This window comes from Vulpes vulpes, chromosome 15 (assembly GCF_048418805.1).
Source record: "Vulpes vulpes isolate BD-2025 chromosome 15, VulVul3, whole genome shotgun sequence".
In the NCBI taxonomy this organism is placed as follows: domain Eukaryota; kingdom Metazoa; phylum Chordata; class Mammalia; order Carnivora; family Canidae; genus Vulpes; species Vulpes vulpes.
In genome coordinates, this window is record NC_132794.1 from 88785934 (window position 1) to 88804435 (window position 18502).

At 37.6% G+C, this 18502-nt stretch overlaps 1 protein-coding gene across 50 annotated transcripts in view; it reads left to right on the top strand.

Moving 5' to 3' along the window:
• R3HCC1L (R3H domain and coiled-coil containing 1 like) overlaps positions 1-18502 on the top strand; it is a 130863-nt gene that overhangs the window by 69381 nt on the left and 42980 nt on the right. For 40 of the 50 annotated variants that reach the window (XM_025991644.2, XM_072739693.1, XM_072739708.1 and 37 more), the window contains 4 exons: positions 4545-4615; positions 5512-5607; positions 6099-6239; positions 15735-16523. In XM_025991644.2, the coding sequence (XP_025847429.2) occupies positions 4545-4615; positions 5512-5607; positions 6099-6239; positions 15735-15802 (376 nt within the window). In that variant the 3' untranslated portion in view covers positions 15803-16523. Of the gene's footprint in view, positions 1-4544; positions 4616-5511; positions 5608-6098; positions 6240-15734; positions 16524-18502 lie in introns of those variants that run through there. The other 10 variants (XM_072739684.1, XM_072739689.1, XM_072739691.1 and 7 more) reach the window with 1 other exon arrangement.

Consider the following 18502-nt stretch of genomic DNA (forward strand, 5'->3'; position numbering starts at 1 on the left):
CTTATCAATGGCTAAAGTTAATATTTTTATATTCTTTCCAAATACTATAAGGGCTTTGAACTCCATTTCCCAATCCAATTCCCTCCCTTTCCACCACCCCCAACTAATATGCTCTTGTGACTATTTTCTTTTTAATTTTTTTTCTTTTTAAACTCCATTTTCTGTTAGTATTTTACATAGCATTCTGATTTATCTACTTCCTGTGTTTTTCATTTATACTTCTTGCATCTTATATCTTCCATCTGAAATCTTTTTCTTCCTGCATGGAATATATTCTTTTACCATTTAGTTTAGTAACAATCTGCTGTTAACAAACCCATTTGGTTTTTTGTTGTTTCTTTAATGGTGTTATTTCAGCCTCATTTTTCAAAGATGTTTGCGAGGTATTGAATTCTAGGTAGGCAGTTATTTTTCTCTCAGAAATGTGCAGATTTAGTTTACTGGCTTTATGGAGTATAAGCCAGCTGTAAGTTCACAACTGTTGCTTTTGAATGTAATCTGTCTTTTCTCTTTGGTTGCTCTTAGGTTTCTCTTTTTCTTGTATTGTGTATTTTAGTATGATGTGGCTTTGCTTCTTTAAAAAGTTATTCTTCTCGAGATTACTTGAGCTTCTTAAATCAGTGAGTTTTTATTTTTCATTGATTTTGGAGAATATATACATTATCTCTTTAGGTAGTGCTTTTTTTTTTTTTTCTCTTTTACCTTCTCTAAGATGCCAAGAAAATATATATTAGATCTTCTCATTTAATCCTCATTTTACCTCTCTTTTTTGTTTTCCATGTTTGTCTCTTTTACATTCTGAATAGTTAGAGGTAAAGAGCTTTAATTTCCAGTTCACTAATTTTTTCTTCAGCTGTGTTTAATTTGCTGTTAAATCTGTCTGTTGAATGTTTAAATTTCATCTGTGTTTTTCATTTTTCTAAGTTCTCTCTCTTTAAAATCTATATGGGCATTTTATAGTTTCTTGTTTCTTTTCTAAAATATTTTCAAGATTTAAACAATTTCTTAAGTATTAAATGTAGACATTCTGTGGTCTGTCTGGTAATCCCTTTACTTGAAGTCTTTTAGTTCTGTTTCTGCAAATTCTCACTCTTGGTACCTTGCTTTTTTAGAGGTTTACTTATTTATTTATTTTTTTTTACTGTGAGCCAACTAGTTTCCTTGGAATTTTATTTATGGGAATTGAAGTCTACAGTAGAAGATTTCTCCTGAGAGGTTACGTGTTTTCTTCTGCCAAGCACCAAGGGCCCTAAAAGTTCAGCAGCACTGTAAATTAAATTATTGATTTGAGGTTATTCTGACCACTGAGATAGAAATAGTCAAGTGGAGAATGGTAAAAAATGATCGTTGTGTGTCTCAACTAGTTTAACAACACATATAAATGTCTAGTCACTTGGCAGTCTTTGATGTGGTGCCAAGGCCTTTTTTTTTTTTTAAGTTACTGGCCTATTGGTAGAAGAGTTCTTTTAGATTATCCTCATAATACATCAACTAAAGTGGAGTGAGAACTTTAATAAACCTTTAGAGTCATCTGAGTGCTTACTCCTTATAGGTTAAAATGTTTTCTCTTTTAGAGCTGTTTTGGTCAAACATAATTGATAATCATTTTTGGATTATTTTCTTAAGATTTTAAAAATTTATTTATTCAACAGAGAGTGCATGAGCATACAAGCAAGGGGAGTAGCAGGAGAGGGAGAAGCAGGCTGTCCACCAAGCTGGGAGCCCAACATGGGGCTTGATCCCAAGACCCTGGGACCATGACCTGAGTGAGCCAAAGGCAGATGCTCAACCAACTGAGCCACCAGGCACCCCCTCATTTTTGGATTTTTTAGTGACTTCACCATTCTCTCTATTCTTGCAAAGCATTCAGTTGATTTTATAGACCGAACATCTTTCTTTTTCACACTCATATTTCATTGTTTTAATTTTACTAAATTATGTAATGAACATATAAATCAAAACTGACATAAGTGGGTTTGAAAACAATTGCACTGATTCTTCTTATGTACATAGTTCATACATGTATAGGACAAGCTAAGAGAATCAGAAGTATACCTCTGTATCTTTAACTTATAAGAAGAAAATAAGCTTCAGGAATCAAGAAACCATCCAGAAAGAAAATTACTAAGAAAGAGATCTTCAGGATCTGGAAGAAGTCAATAGCAAGAAGGATTATACTTTAACACTCTAATCCTGATATTAAAAATACGTAGGTCTGTTATCTGATATTACAAATTTTAATTTAAAATTCAACTCATGTAGATCTTGAATTTGTAAAATTCTGTTAGGGTTTAACCCCCTACTTAAAGGGCCAGATAAGAAATATTTTAGGCACTTCTGCCATCATTGCACAAAAGCAGCCACTGACAGTATGTAAACAAATGAGCATAGCTGTATTCAGTGAAATTTTATGTACAAAAACAAGCACCCTGTTTTTCTATAAAGTTCTAGAACAGGCAAAACTAGCTAGCAGCCACGCACCTCACTTCAATTTGGATGAGGGGAGGGTATCAGTTCTATAACTAAAAAAAGTAAGGGGGTGACTGGATCCTGGAGGATGGCTAATCTTTCCATAGACCTTATGCTAATTGTATAGGGTTGGTCAGTTAGTCGAATTCATTAACATGTTAAGACCTTGTATCAGCACCTGTTCCATATAAAGTGCCTAATAGATTTGAAAAAGCAGTGAGTTTTAATTTCAAAGTAGAACTATTTTAGATTGTTATTGGTAATGATGATTTTTAAAAGCAAAGATTAGCTTTGTTGATGTCTGGAATTTCCTAAAGGCTAATTAATTCTTATGAATTATTAATTTCCCTTTGCTTTGTTTCTTCCTAATTTTACCTTTAATAGACCATTTTTCTATCAAACCCAAAAACATTCCTAAAAAAGGAGAAGCATTTTAAAGGATTATGAAATTCCAAAGTCTAAAAGGCGCTCCAGATCTCATCTAAGGTCTTTTTCTAACCTTTTTGTAGACTCTTATTATATAGGCTCTTCTGCTATTGAACTTTTTCAGTCTCCAACCCCTGTGGTCATTTTATGCCATGGTCAGACTTACTCTTACATTCAGGAAATTCTTTAACTAACCTTCAAAGCCTTCTTCATTCCTTTTTTCCTTAAAGGAATTTTTTTCTTGACTGAAGGAAGATATTTTAGCTGTTGTCTCTTTTTCTTTCTTTATAGTGCTTTATAAAAATAAAGTCAAGGTCACAGTGCAGAAGTCTATAATAATGTGAGGGTCAAATACCTGAGTCAACTTTATATTTTAGTCACTATCTTTATCAATATTAATAATATTTCTGATGAATATTGCTATTAGTTGTAAAAAATAATGAGCACCATTCATTTATTAAATGCCCATAAGTGTTCAACACTGTGCTCTTTGCCTTGTCACAGAGGATCTCATTTCCATTTTCATAATAACTCTGTTTGGAAAGTGCTATGCCCATTTCTATAGATGAGCAGACCTAGCTTCAAGAGAAGTTAAATCTGCCCAAGATCTCAAGGTGGCAGAATGTTGACTCCTATAGTATCTGACCCTCAACCCCATGCCCTTTCTACAGAAGAGCTATGTTGAATCTATGAACAGTTTTTAAGTTCCTAGCTGAAAAAATATCATCATTTTGATAGTCATTGTGCTCACTGCAATGTAGCTCTGTTCCACAATAAACGTATTTTTAACAGTCATTCTTTTCTAATTTTGTCTGATGTTTCTCTAATCTTGATTATCTTTTATCCTGAATTTTTCTGACTTTGCCGCAGTTCTTTCCTGTTTTCCCTTTCTTACTTTCTCCAACTAGAAAGAACAGGTCAGTTTTTCTCAATTCCTTGATTTTTTTGTTTTGTTTTGAGGGTTTGTTTCTTGCTCTGTTTTTTTTTTTTTTTTTTTTTTTTTAAGATTTTATTTATTTATTCATGAGAGACACAGAGAGAGAGGCTGAGACACAGGCAGAGGGAGTAGCAGGCTCCTTGAGGGGAGCCCAGTGTGGGACGTGATCGCAGGATTCCGGGATCACGTCCTGAGCTGAAGGCAGATGCTCAACACTGAGCCACCCAGGCATCCCAGTTTCTTGCTCTGAATGACATATCTCCCTCTCCCTCTCCGTCTGTCTATGAGCTTTCATTTGCATTAAATCCAGGTGACCTTCCCTGCCTACCTCCTCTTGCACTATTCTTCTACCTCTCCTCTGCTTCCTCTTTTCACCTCTTCTTGTTCTGTGCCCATAAGAACATCTCTTGTAAATAGCATGATAAATACATTACCTCCCCAAGGGACATGTGAGGATTAATTAGTTGGTGTCTATAAAATGGCTGGGAACGTAAAATAGTCCCAGGTAGTTCTTTATGATGGTATAATTGCTTTTAAAATTCAGTGGCTTCTTCTGTCCTCCAAGCTGTTTTTTGTGTCATTATCCCCATTCCACCTGTGCGCTCGTTGAGTGTTTATCTCATCATGAAATGCTTTATGAGACTCTATTTGAAAGATGTTTTATAAAACTAAATTTTATTTTAAGAAATAAAATTGTGTTGTTTTGTTACAGAAAGAAAGGATTTGATATTAAATGGGTGGATGACACACATGCCCTAGGAGTATTCTCCAGTCCAATTACAGGTATTCACCCAGTGGATTGCAGTGTTCTTCCCTTATTGTCTATTTTCTCCTGCTACTTGTTCTTACTTCCCTTGTGTTCTAGCCCGTTGGCATTTTATTCAGCCGGTGTAGATAAATGGCACATACAGGTTTTTGAGGCATAGTACTTTGTACCCATGTGCTCTCCCTCTCCCTTTTCACCTTAATCCAGTAGCAATTTGGAGAGAGAGCCAGCTCCTTCCAGTGTTACATGCTGTATAACTGTCAGTTATGATCATACATAAATAGATTATAGGTAGAAATTTAAGAAGCCAGTGTTACTAAATCTTAAAAATTTTGTGACTTTTTTTGTGACCACCTAGGCAAATGAATTTGAAGTAGCCCTTGAACCTTTCTAGTGAGAGATTATAATACCTACTTTCTGAATATATGATTGGGCCTTTTTTACTTATATCATTAGCCTCATGATCGATGTGATACAGAGGCATTCAAAGAAATTAGAGATGTTGGTTTCTGTCTGAACCACCTGGAATAGAGGTCTGCAACTGTAAAGGATCAGATAGTAAATATTTTAGGGTATAAGATCTCTGTCACTACTCAATTCTGCTGTTGTAATAAGAAAGCATCCTTAAACAGTATTCAAATGAATAGAAATGGCTCTATTTCAATAAAATGTTACAAAAACAGGTGTTTGGCAGGATTTGGTCACAAAATCATAGTTTGCTGATCCCTGATCTAAAATAATCACTTGCCAGGTTGTTTATGGATTTTCTAGAGCTGACCACCTCTTTAACTTGCCATGAAAAATAAAACTAACATCTAGACATCTAGGAAATACTTTGAGGGTTAGCCTTAAATTTTCTTTTGTATCACTCTTCTTCATACTTCTACTTCCTTATATTTATTCCTCTTTGCAGCTCGTGATGCTCTGGGTAGTAAACATACCATGGTGAAAATCCGGCCCTTGTCACAGGCCACAAGAGCAGCCAAGGCCAAAGCTAGAGCTTATGCCGGTGAGCCTATAATCTCAGGGGCTTTTTCTTGTTGATGATTGTGTTACTGTTTTTCCAGCACTTGTACCTCATCTAGCATTCTAAAGACATATCACTTTTATTTTTAGTGTTAAAGGAAGTGTGTTTTTAAAGAAAAGACAAAGGCTATGTTGGAAATATGGCATCTGAGCAGCCACTTGGAGAGAGGGTGGGAGTTACAGCCAAGCAATGTGGCTGCGGTTTTCTGATGACATCTGATTCCACCTTACCTCAGTGTTGAACTGTTTGAAAGTGTTACTGTAGAAGTTGTGTTAATACAGATGAGGAAGCCAGGGTTGTTTGTGCTTTGCCATGTTAGTTTTCTCTGATCATCATCTGTTGGCCTGTATTAATTACTGCTGAGGCAGCCCTTGTTAGTCTATTTTATATGTTAATTACAGAGTTAAATCATTTGGTGCTAGAGTGCTTTCTCTTCCTTACTTCCTCTTGCTCCCTCCCTTTCTCCCATTCAGAGTTCCTCCAGCCAGCAAAGGAGCGTCCTGAGACTTCAGCAGCCCTTGCCAGAAGGTTAGTCATCAGTGCCCTTGGGGTTCGAAGTAAGCAGAATAAAACAGAAAGACAAGCAGAGCTCAAGAAACTGCAGGAAGCCCGAGGTGAGTTGAAGTGATGGCATTCCTCTCTCATTCTCTAGAGCTCACAATAGGCATGTGTTAAAAAAAAAAAAAAAAAAATGAAGCCCATTCCATTTTGTTTTCCATTTCCTAGGAGCCTTCCAAGTGTGTTGAAATTGTTTTCATGCCTTATATTTAGGGGGAAGACATTGTAGGATTTGTCCTTCTGTTCCACATACCACGGCATCCGAATCCATGCTCTTAACTGTTGTTTTCCAGGAGATAGGTTCGGTCTTCTCAGCTTATCAGCCGTGGCTTTTTCTGTAGTTCCTGCTCCAAAGTCTGAGCAAAATTTTCCTGTGAAGACATAGTAGTCTCCCAAGCAGAAAACATTTGCTGTGGTTTTACAGGGCCACAATTGCTGTGATATTATCTAATGGTTTAGATTAAAAGTAAAAAACAAATTAAGGAAAAGCCAGCTACTGACATGGATGATAGTAACTGTAGGAGGTATTTTTTTTCTTTAAAGACAGTCTTGAGTGGCTCCATTAGTGTACATCTAGATTAACCTATCTTCTGATTATTTTGCGGTACCTCCATGTCCTTAGAAAGTATTTCCACTGATCCACAGCAGGGTTTTTCTTTCCTTGTAGTTTGGAATTGAGGTTAAAATCTCTCTTCCCTTTTTCTAGGCTGTTGACTTACATGTAAAGGCCTGGGACTCTGGCCTTACACTTAAGTACTTTTTATCAACCTCCAGGCTTTAGACAGTCTCATTGCCTTAGCCCACGATCTGTGGAACCTGTGAAGGCAATTTATTCTGAAAATTCCACTTACCAAAAAGTAACTTCATTTTTCCATTAAAACGAATGGAAGTTTCAGACTCCTTGTTTATTGCCGGTTCTAACAAGGCCATTAATACTTCCTGTCCACTCTGCTTTGGTGATAGCAGGCAGCTTGCGGACTCTCAGCTGCACTGGCCAGATAACCAGTGACAGAGTGTGTCATGGCAGGTGCTAGAGTTTTAGAGTTGAACCCAACTAATTTTTGAAACCTTAATGATTTTAATGAGGCAGTTTTGATTTTTTCCAATGCATGTTCACTCAAAGGCCTTTTACAGACTATATAGAAACAAGGGAGAATTTTTCTGTTTTCGGGGTTTTTTGTTTTTGTTTTTATACATGTTAATAATAGAACTAGAGTAAGGGAGAATGTATAATATCCTTAACCCTCTTTTAATTATCTCTGAGGAAAGTGCTTTCTCTGTGATCTTTCAGAAGATAACTAGAGGGAGAGATAGTACTCTTTGCAGTGTCTCATGCTTCCCTACTATATGCATGTAATATTAACTGGAACTCTACGTGTACTGCAGCAATAGTTTTGCACAGATACCGTCTTAAGTATTGCCCTCTATTTTCCTGTAAGCACATTAGCATGCAGCTTCATTTGAAGTATTTGTTTTAAATGCCACTTATACAGAGGACATTTCAATGATGCAATTAAAAATGAGACTGTTGGCTCAGTGAGTACCCTATTACTTTTCTAAAGAAGGCCTTTATTTGTGAATGGAGACTCACTGTGATAAGTTCCTCTTATCCATTGGTGCTGAGGCTGTACAGGTTATAGAAGATTCTTTATAATGCTTCGGAGCTCTCCCATTCTTCATCTCTGAGAAAACGCATGTGGAAAATTCCTGATATATCTCTTTTTGACTTCTTTATGCATTAGGATAGATAATCTTGTAGCTGCCTGCATGGAGCCCAAGACCTCTCACTTAAAGATTTTTTTCTTAAAAAAAAAAAAAAAAAGATTTTTTTTTCCTATGGAAATTAAACGTACCATTTAGGTATTAAACAGAATAGATATTTTTGTTCCAGATCTTCTTCCACTGGAAGGGGAGGGATCAGTACAGCATAGTGGATAACATAATAGATTGTACAATCATGCTGGCTAGATCTACCTCTAAGTTCTACCATTTACTGGCTATGTGACGTTGGATGGATTATGTATTCTCTGGAGGCCTCTGTTTCCTCATCCATAAAGTGGAAATAAAGTGAGATAATCGGGATCCCTGGGTGGCGCAGCGGTTTGGCGCCTGCCTTTGGCCCGGGGCGCGATCCTGGAGACCCGGGATCGAATCCCACGTCAGGCTCCCGGTGCATGGAGCCTGCTTCTCCCTCTGCCTGTGTCTCTGCCTCTCTCTCTCTCTGTGTGACTATCATAAATAAAAAAAAAAAAAAAATTAAAGTGAGATAATCCACAAAAGATGCTTAGTCATCTTTGGAACCCATCGGAATGTGCGCTCTCCTGTTTCTATGGGCCTGTAATAAGTATATGATAAATGTTAGCTGCTGCTGTTTTTACTAATAGTGGTAATATTATATGGTGAGTCTAGCACAGATTTCAATGCATATTTTTTAGCCGTACCCTTTTTATTTTAAGTCTCCTTTAATGCTCTATCAACAACATTTAGCATTTCAGCTAGGCACTTGCCCTGTGTAAAGCATTGTGCTCTTATATGAGAAAATTAGAGAGATGGAAAAACTTTGTTTTTCTGCTTAAGACTTATAATCAAGTGAGGGTATCTGCCTTGAGTAAGGAAGAAAATATGATTTTAAGCAGTTGTTTTTCTTCTCACTTCAGTTCTGAAGAATTTTTTTAATTCCAGTATAGTTAATGTACAGTGTTAAATTAGTTTTGGGTGTACAATATAGTGATTCAACAATTCTATATATTACTCAGCCCTCATCAAGATAAGTATACTCTTAATTCCCATCACCTATTTCACCCATCCCCCCACGCACTGCCGCTCTGGTAACCATCAGTTTGTTCTGTGTAGTTAAGAGTCTGTTTTTGGTTTGTCTCTTTTTTCCCCCCCTGTTCCTTTGTTTTGTTTCTTAAATCCCACATATGAGTGAAAAATCATATGGTATTCTTTTGCTTAGCATTACACTCTCTAGCTCCATCCATGGTGTTGCAGATGGCAAGGTTTATTCTTTTGGCTTAATAATACTCCATTGTATTTATATACCACCTCTTCTCCATTCATCTATTGATGAACTCTTAGGCTGCTTCCATAATTTGGCTCTTGTAAATAATGCTGCAATAAACATAGGGGCGCATGTATCCTTTCAAATTAGTGTTTTTTAGTCTTTGGATAAAGTACCCAGTTGTGCAATTACTGGATCCTGTGGTAGCTATTTTTGATATTTTGAGGAACCTCCATACTGTCTTCCACAGTGACTGTACCAGTGTGCATTCCCTCCACCAGTGCACCAGTGCACAAGAGTTCCTATTTCTCCACATCCTTGCCAACACTTGTTTCTTATGTTTTTGATTTTAGCCATTCTGGCAATGTGTGAAGTGATATCTTATTGTGATTTTTATATGCATTTCCCTGAGGATGAATGATGTTGAGCATCTTTTTATGTGTCTTTGGCCATCTGTTATGTCTTCTTTGGAGAAATATCTGTTCAAATATTTTGCCCATTTTTAATGGGATTATTTGTTTTTAGTTCTGAAGATTTTAAGATTAAAAGCATAATGAGTTTTTGTGATTAAAATGATGGGAAGGCAACTCCAGGCAATGTAATATGTTATGATGATTCTGTGATGGAAGATATTATCTCCAGTTTAGAGCTGGTGCTGGAAAGTTAAGTAACTGGCCTAAAATTACCTAATTGGTAAATTGAGAGGAGGCATTTGAACCAAGGCCTCTCTAATTAAAACCCATGCTCTTTTTACAATACTGTAATCCCTTTTAAGGGACTTTTGGAGTAATTAATAATTTTTCCAGGGGGAAAAATTTTTTTTAAGGTCTTCCGAAAGTGAAAGATAGCAGGCTTTTTTTTTAGTTATCTCTTCCAATGGTTAGCAGCTTTTGCTGTCAAAAAATTCTTCCCTAGGTCTAACTTAAATTTGTAGAGTAGTTTAGGCTAGTTTCCTCTTTTTTTCCTTTCTAGAAATAGGGAACATGTGGACACCATCCTGTTCTAATCTTTAGAGATCAGGGGCCAATTATTTAGGAATAAAGAAGTCTGATCCGTAATAGAGTTTTTGTCATTAACTTTAGCTGTGTTGCTATAGGCACGTCTCTTATACCTTTTTGCTCTAGTTTCTAACAAAGCAAAACTAATGCCTGATGTACCCTGGAGAATTTTTTTTAGCACAACCTAAGTTAATGTGTAAAAACATTTATTTAGAAAGGTGCTTTACAAATTAAGCATACTATTATTTATGCGGCTCTTAGAAAATTAGTGCTCATTATAATATGAGACAGTAAAGACAAATATGTATTATGTACTTCTGCTTCCCATCTGTTATCTATGACAAACAATGCTAATCAGTTATGACACTTTTTTGTGAGTTTTGACTTGATCACTGCCAATTGGTCAGAATTAGCTTGGAAATTGAAATCTATGTGCCATCCATAAATAGTGCTGTTAAATAGCTAGTTGCCCCCCTTGAGGGGTTCTGCTGTCTGGCATAGTGTCTGGTTCATAAAAAGATACTCAGTGTGTATGTTCATTGACTGAAGAATATATGACTGACAGTGGTTACTTTTTCTTCATAACTCTTTATTTGATTTCGTTCAGATTATACTCTGAACTCTTTTAAGTCCTCTATGTTTTTCTTTATAAGACCCAGAGTTGGACACTGCATATGAAAACCTTCTAATTAATGAATTTGGGATTTGGGATTTTGAGGTTTAAATACTTCCTGCTAAGTTCCCTCACCCTGCTTTGGTCTTCTTACCATTTTAAAATGAGAAGTCTGTGTCTTTGTCCTTAATTAAAAAGGAGATTCGGGGGTACCTGGGTGGTTTAGTTGGTTAAGGATCCAACACCATCTCAACTCAGGTCTTGACCTTAGGGTTGTGAGTTCAAGACCAGTGTTGGGCTCCACCTACTTAAAATTAATTAGTTTATTTATTTATTTTAAACAAGATTCAGAAAGTATTGAGAAGAATCGAGAAAAAAAAGTACCGAAATCATTTTAAGCAAATCTTAATGTGTATATCTGGAGGATAAGAACTTTAGTTTCTAAGTCTTAGAACACAGGGGAAGTGATTAGTCCAGCAGAGTGCATAATAGATCAGAGCTGCACTAAGAGTGGGAAATCAAAGCATAGATCATCCTTGATCCTTTGTATTTGACTGAATCATGTTTTAAAGCAATGATTCACACATAACAATGAAACTACATTTTAAAGACCAGATTCAGGAGTATGTGTAAAATTTCCCCATGTTTTACTTATTAAAACACTTGATTCCCACCTAAAATTACAAGTAGAAGATAATCATTATTTCTCAGAATAAGATGCTCTCTCATTTTTCAGAGCCTGCCAAAATTTTATTTTATAACTTATTTCCATTTTACTCTTGGGGGTAGATGATTAATTGGCTGGTTCTAAAAGGCATCTTTTGGGTCACAGGCCTGAAAGGCAAAGTAGGTAAGTAATGATTTGATCCCCTAGTTTGCTTAATTAAATCACTAAGAGCTTAAAAATGAAATCATCCCTATAGAATACTTAGTCAACTGTAATAAAAAAATTTAATCACAACTGCTACCTTTTGAAATTCTTTAGGCATCCCATTATTCTGCCTTTAAGGACTCTTCTGCATTGCTGATTCATAATCTAGGTTGGTGTGGCATTTTCTTGGTGTCTTTTTTCCCTAATGTGAAATTTCCCCCCTTATTTCTAACCATGTTTCTCTTTTTATCTTAATGTGATCTTTTTTTCCAAGATGCAATATTTATCCATATTTTTGCCTTCATCTTCTATTTGGTAAACTTATATCCCTGACCTACATCAGAGATGAAAATGTTAACCCTCAAATTAACTGACCAGTTTACTGGCTATTGCTAAATAAGTAGCACACAGTTCTTTGTGTTGACACTTAATACATTGATGAACATTCCACTTTCCAGTTAAATGCCACCTTAATACTTGTGTGATCCAGACTATATATTTCTCGGTATATTAATGATTATAAGCCTAAAACCTAAAACCTTGCTAAAATTAAGAGGTTACTTTTATTATTTCTCTTTAATTTACCAGGTCTGTCAATCCATAAAAGAAGACAATTAGATCAGTTTGACCAGACTTGTACTTCCAGTCTTCATGTTGATTACTACTCTGTAGGCAACTGCCCAGGAATTTTGTGATGATTTTTCTCCATTATTTTCTTAGGTGTAGAAGTAGATTTTGAAAGTTTTGATTTACATCCCTTTTCTTTATTTTTTTTTAAGTTTATTTATTTATTTATGATAGAGAGAGAGAGAGAGAGGCAGAGACACAGGCAGAGGGAGAAGCAGGCTCCATGCACTGGGAGCCTGACGTGGGACTCAATCCCTGGTCTCCAGGATCGCGCCCTGGGCCAAAGGCAGGCGCCAAACCGCTGCGCCACCCAGGGATCCCCCCTTTATTTTCTTTTGAAATGACACCAAATTGGCCCTTTGTTTTCACCCAGGGATCCCCCTTTATTTTCTTTTGAAATGACACCAAATTGGCCCTTTGTTTTCATTGTCAGCCCCCTTCCATTCCCTAAGTGAAAAGTGGTGATTCAGTCACCTCATTCAGTAGAGTCATTTCTGCCAGTTGATTTCTCTTCCTGGGAAATGAAAGTCTGCAGGGCCAGCTCATGTGCACTGTAGGTTAATCCTTTCATATGAATTCTTCTCTTCTTCCTTTAGCTCCTTACCCTTATGGCTGCTGTTCGGCTTTCTCTTTACTTAGTTTACTTTTTTTAATTGTTGGAGGTAAAGTTAATAAGGAGCTCTTTTCATGCAGTCTGTCAGCTATTATCTACATTCCTTTCCCTTTTAGTAAAGGGATGACATGTTTTCTTATCTTTCTATGTTTTTTTTTTCATTTTTCTTTGTAGACATTTTCAGATGTCAGTACAGGGGAAAGGATGCTGTTTTAAAAATTAAGGACCTGTGGGGATCCCTGGGTGGCGCAGCAGTTTGGCGCCTGCCTTTGGCCCAGGGCGCGATCCTGGAGACCCGGGATCAAATCCCACGTTGGGCTCCCGGTGCATGGAGCCTGCTTCTCCCTCTGCCTATGTCTCTGCCTCTCTCTCTCTCTCACTGTGTGCCTATCATAAATAAATAAAATAAAATAAAAATTAAAAAAAAATTAAGGACCTGTGTTCCAGCCTTAGTTTGTTGCTGGTTATGTAACCTTAGGCGAGTCACTTAGCTTCTCCATGCTTCCATTTCAGTCTCTTTAAAAAGTCCTTCTCTACTCATGTTCTGAATTTCTAAATGTGTGCCTCACATTGCCACTATTTCCTTGTGCTCAGTTTGTGCCCTGGCCTTCACTGGTTTCTCAAATGGCTTACCACCAGAGTTGCCTCTCATATTTACATATATATTGCACTAGAGATTTATTAAGAAGTTTTAGAGTAGGAAATGCTTCAGTATTCTAAACTTTTTCAATTTTAGAAAAATAATATGGTTATCTTAATATATATTTCATAACACCAGAATCAAACACACTAATTTTAATATTTCTGCCACAAACGGTATGACTATGCCATAAAATGGCATATATAAGATTATAAGCAGCCTCTCATATTTTCAGGTTATATTTACCATTGAATGAATTTGGGCCCTAAACAAAAAAAGAAAGAAAGAAAGAGAGAGAGAGAGAGAGAGAGAGAGAAAAGAAAGAAAAGAAAGAAAGAAAGAAAGAAAGAAAGAAAGAAAGAAAGAAAGAAAGAAAGCCAAAGCTTTGTTTTCTGAACTGCTTTGATTTTGGACTTGAGGATTATGGGCAATGATTTTATATATATATATATTTTTTTAATCTTTTTTTTTTACTGCACCTGGATCTTTTTTCTTAGAACTTCCCAGATAGCCTTTCTGATTTAAATTTCTGAGCATATTGAAAAATTTGAGTTCTAGTAATTCACTTTCCTGATTTCCTCACTTTTTCTAGGAATCCAGAACCAGTTTTTGATTGCTTTCATCCAATGTTGTTTTTGCCTATAGATAGATCCTCTTCTAACTTTACCCAGTTTGAAAGAATGAAAACCGCAGTGCCTTCCTAAGAAACCCTGGAATGTTTTAGACAAGCCAGTTTTCCCTAGTGCAGTCTACCTAAGGAATCCCAATCCCAATTCAAGCCTGCTTTAAAGCCAGGTCACAAGACACTGAATTAATTAGCCTTCAGTTTGGAATTTGCTGACCCCCTACTCCCCTTTTTTTGGCCAGTTATAACTTTGCTGCTATATTCAGATAATGCCACAAGGTGGTGCCCAAATAGCAGTGAATTTCTCTTTCTCACATTTCCAAGTGCCAGTCAACTTCCTGACCCAAGTTCTTTGCCTTTAAAGTCAGTCAAATATTTAGTAAAGGAATTTTGTAAGGGATTCTGCTGATTTGGAAAGATATGTCAACATAGCAAATGTTAACTCTAAACCCACCTTGATTTCCCTGGTTTCATGACTTAACAAAATCTTTTACAGACATCATCTGAAATAATAGTCCTTGAGAGGAAGCACTTAAGCTTATCATGTATGTTTTATGGTGAAAAGGTAAAATGACTAGCCATAAAATTAGGGCTAATATTTTGGCACCTAATGAAGTGCTTGGATCACCAGATCATGTATGGTCTCTATTATCTCAAGTCTTGGTGAAAGTATTAAATGGAAACCAAGCTTCTCTTAAAAATTCAAGATGGATTGCCCAGATTTGTGCTTTTTATTTTGTTTTGTTTTCAGAAATAGTTCTTTGTTTCCCTTCATTATAGGTGGTCGTTTTCCCATGTTGGATTTATATTTTCCAGATTTGTGGCTTCTGAAAGTGCTCTGAAAATACTGAAATTTGATTTGCCTCTGAAATATTTTTTCTCTGAGACTGTACTAGGGAGATATGACTAATGCCCAGTGGCTACCATTTCCATTTGAGCAAGAAGGCAGAAGAATATTGAAACATATTCTCCATTCTTATTGAAGTATTTTGAAAGATCAGTGAAGTGGGAATAAAAGGCAATTATATTAAACCACTAACACAGTTGAAAAATAGAATTAAAATAAATACATTATCAGCAAGACTAGATTCTAGGTCCTCCTAGATTCTGACTTACTCCATATACTTTTCTTTCTTTTTAAGTAAGCTTCATACTTAAGTGTGGAGCCCAATGTTGGGCTAGAACTCACAACACTGAGATCTCAAGACCTGAGCTGAGATCAGGAGTCGGACACTTGGCCGACTGAACCACCCAGGTGCTCCACTTTATACTTTTTATTTCTGTTAGCCCCAGATCTTTCTCTTTATTATAGAGTACTAGTAACATTGTTTCCACTTGAATACATGGCATCCTTGCTTGGCAAGTTAAAGATATTGACTCTTGGAATCAGGAAGGAGAAGACCAGGAAATCCTCCTGTCTCATGATTGAAGTTTGCTTATAATTTGGATTAAAGGAAAGTCACTGGTTACATTAAGTGTACTACCACTTTTTTTAATTTTTGTTTATTTTTAAATTGGAGTTCGATTCACCACCACCTTTAATACTGTCCTTACTTACAGAGAGAAAACGACTGGAAGCCAAGCAACGGGAAGATATCTGGGAAGGCAGAGATCAGTCGGCGGTTTGAATATCACTCAACAAAAGGGATAGTTCTATGAATTCAGAAAATATTTCCATAGTCTTCAGTTGGAGGATCCTTCTAGAGTTCTGTGTACATGCAGACGTGCGTGTTAAAGAAAGAGAGAAAACCATCAAGATGAGCACCAACTGGGTATAGAAAGGTGGATTCCTGTCTATCTTCTCTTCTAACTGCAGTTCTTTGGAACTGCCTTACTGTGTTGGGCATAGAAGGGAGCCATCAGCTAGGAAGCTGACTTGTGACAGCTTGGATATGACTTCCAGGAGTCCTCTGAGTGTGGCAAGTCCCATTGTTAGCATGGCTCACACGTCTAAGATGTCTGAAGAAGTTAGAAAACAGAGGATTCAAACCTGCGATGTTGGGAGATTTAAGCCCCGCAAAGTTGGGGTGTTCCTTCCGACCTCATAAAACTGAGGGGGGATGGAGGAAGCAGTTAGTGCAGAGAGATGCAACAGTGTCTGAAGTACTTGGTCCTCACAGAATCTACACTGTCACGTCCTGAACTCCAGGGCTGGAGAGCTGTAGCAGATGTAGGTGTTTGGACTCCAGAGTTTTTACTGAGCCGAGAGCCTGGGGTTGCTCCAGCTGCACAGCAGCCAGGGGCCTGCCAGCCTCATTCCTCATGGAAAGCCAGCCTTGGGAGCTGGTTCCAGTTGAAACAGTACTGTCATGTGAGAGGGAGACATTAAAGCTCATTTTATGGCACGTACCACTCTGCTATTTATCAGTTTTGTCATTCCCACAAAAAAAATTAGAGAATAGCTCTCCTCATGTCTTCTTCCCTGTAGTGCTATATGTGGGCTCAGTGGGTTTGTTGGCTTTATTGAGCCCCACTGGGTAGAGTGCTAGTCATCTCTCTGCCCCAGAATATCCAACAAAAATGTATCCCTTGGGATTGGTATGTGTAGCTCCCTCCCCTTCTTGCCTTGCCTGTATACCCCAACCCCAGTTTCTTGCCTTCTCCCGTATCTGTCAAACCTGACATTCTGCAGAAGGCATCCGGCACTCAGCATGTTCTTGGTATCCTCTTCCTAGCCCATGCCAGAGGCACTTGGCAAGCAACACCAAACCATCCATTACAGTGAAGAGTTGCCAGAATAAAACAAACACCTCTGGGCAGTGAGAAATTTCCTAAAGGACACTGGCAACTCTGAGCCATCCAACCATCTCATACTTGCATTCTCATTGACTTTGGAAAAAAGTTTTACACTGTAGAAATGGTAGTGCTAGACCTTAAGAGGCTGCGGTAGCATAATAATAGTGTCCCATTGTGCTTTCACTGAGGGCAATAGCCTCATATTTGTATGATTTAGTGCCCATGACACAGATGGAATATTAACACTGCCTAGAACACGGTGAAGTGGGGGCTCTGTTCCAATGTTCCTCAGATGACACTGGCCTTGGGTCTTGGTGCGATCCAACTGTCCCTACTGCTCTTCTGATCTTGGAGCTTTCTTGTAGTTCCTCAGCATTGTTTTTCTCATTCTTGGTCAATTCTGGAACTGCCCCTTGTTGCTATCCAGTGCTTCCTTTTCAAGTTTGGAGGATTAAATAAATCCTTCTCTTGACCCTCTTAGTACTACCCAGACCAGTGCATATCACTTTGGCTTGTAGCTGCAGGACATGTGCTCTTCACAGAGCAGAACTCTAAGATAGGCAGATCTGTGAATAATATGGCTGCAGTGGAAAGGAAAGGTAGGGAGTTGTAGCCAGGCTTCAAACTGAATGGTCTATTTCAGAGGGATACCTTTGCTCTGTTTTGATTTTTTAAGGCTAGGAGTGACCTTGGGCAGTAAAAAAGATAACTCTTCCTATCACTTATCCTTGAGATGCTTCCCCTTTCTGATACCATTGTGGCTTTTCAGGGCATTGTTTTTTTTGTTTTGTTTTTTAAAGATTTTATTTATTCATGAGAGACACAGAGAGAGGAAGGGGGGCAGAGACACAGGCAGAGGGAGAAGCAGGCTCGCATACAGGGACCTGACGTGGGACTCAATCCCGGGTCTCCAGGATTAGGTCCTGGGCTGAAGGCAGCCCTAAACCTCTGAGCCACCTGGGCTGCCCCCAGGGCATTGTTAATAGAGCCACGTTTATTACCCAGTTTTCTTGTATTACTCTTAACTTCAATAAGGTACTATTATTCTAGTGCAGTATGTATTAGGTGGCTAATAGCATATGCTTTTTTTCAGCTAGTGGTCAACTACTTCTAACTTTCAGATTTATTCTTACAATTGGACCCAGAAAAGGGATTTATTTTTAGCTAATACTAAAAGCTGTGGAGTGTTGCTGCTTCCACCATTAGTAGAAAATGTGCTTTTTAGTTCTACTTTTCCAGTTGTTAGAATTCATGTATACTAGGTAGAGGTAAGAGGACCTGCCATGGCCCACCATGGATAACATTGAGCTTGTCCTCCTAGGAACCCAGTCCTTGGCCACATCTAAACCATATCTTCACAAGCTGAGCTAACTGGAGAGCATTCTGGAGCTGCCACTAGCTCCTTTATTAGATATTCCAGAAGACTGTGAATGCACTCTGCTAGGTGTTTTTGTTGGTTCATATATGTTAACATGACTAAATCCCAGCGGCACCCGGAATTTGTAGGAGAAAGGTACATTTCCCTTGAGCTCTGATATGCTCCCTATAGAGTGAAGGTCTTGGTGGAATAGAAATAAATTAGGCTTCTAATT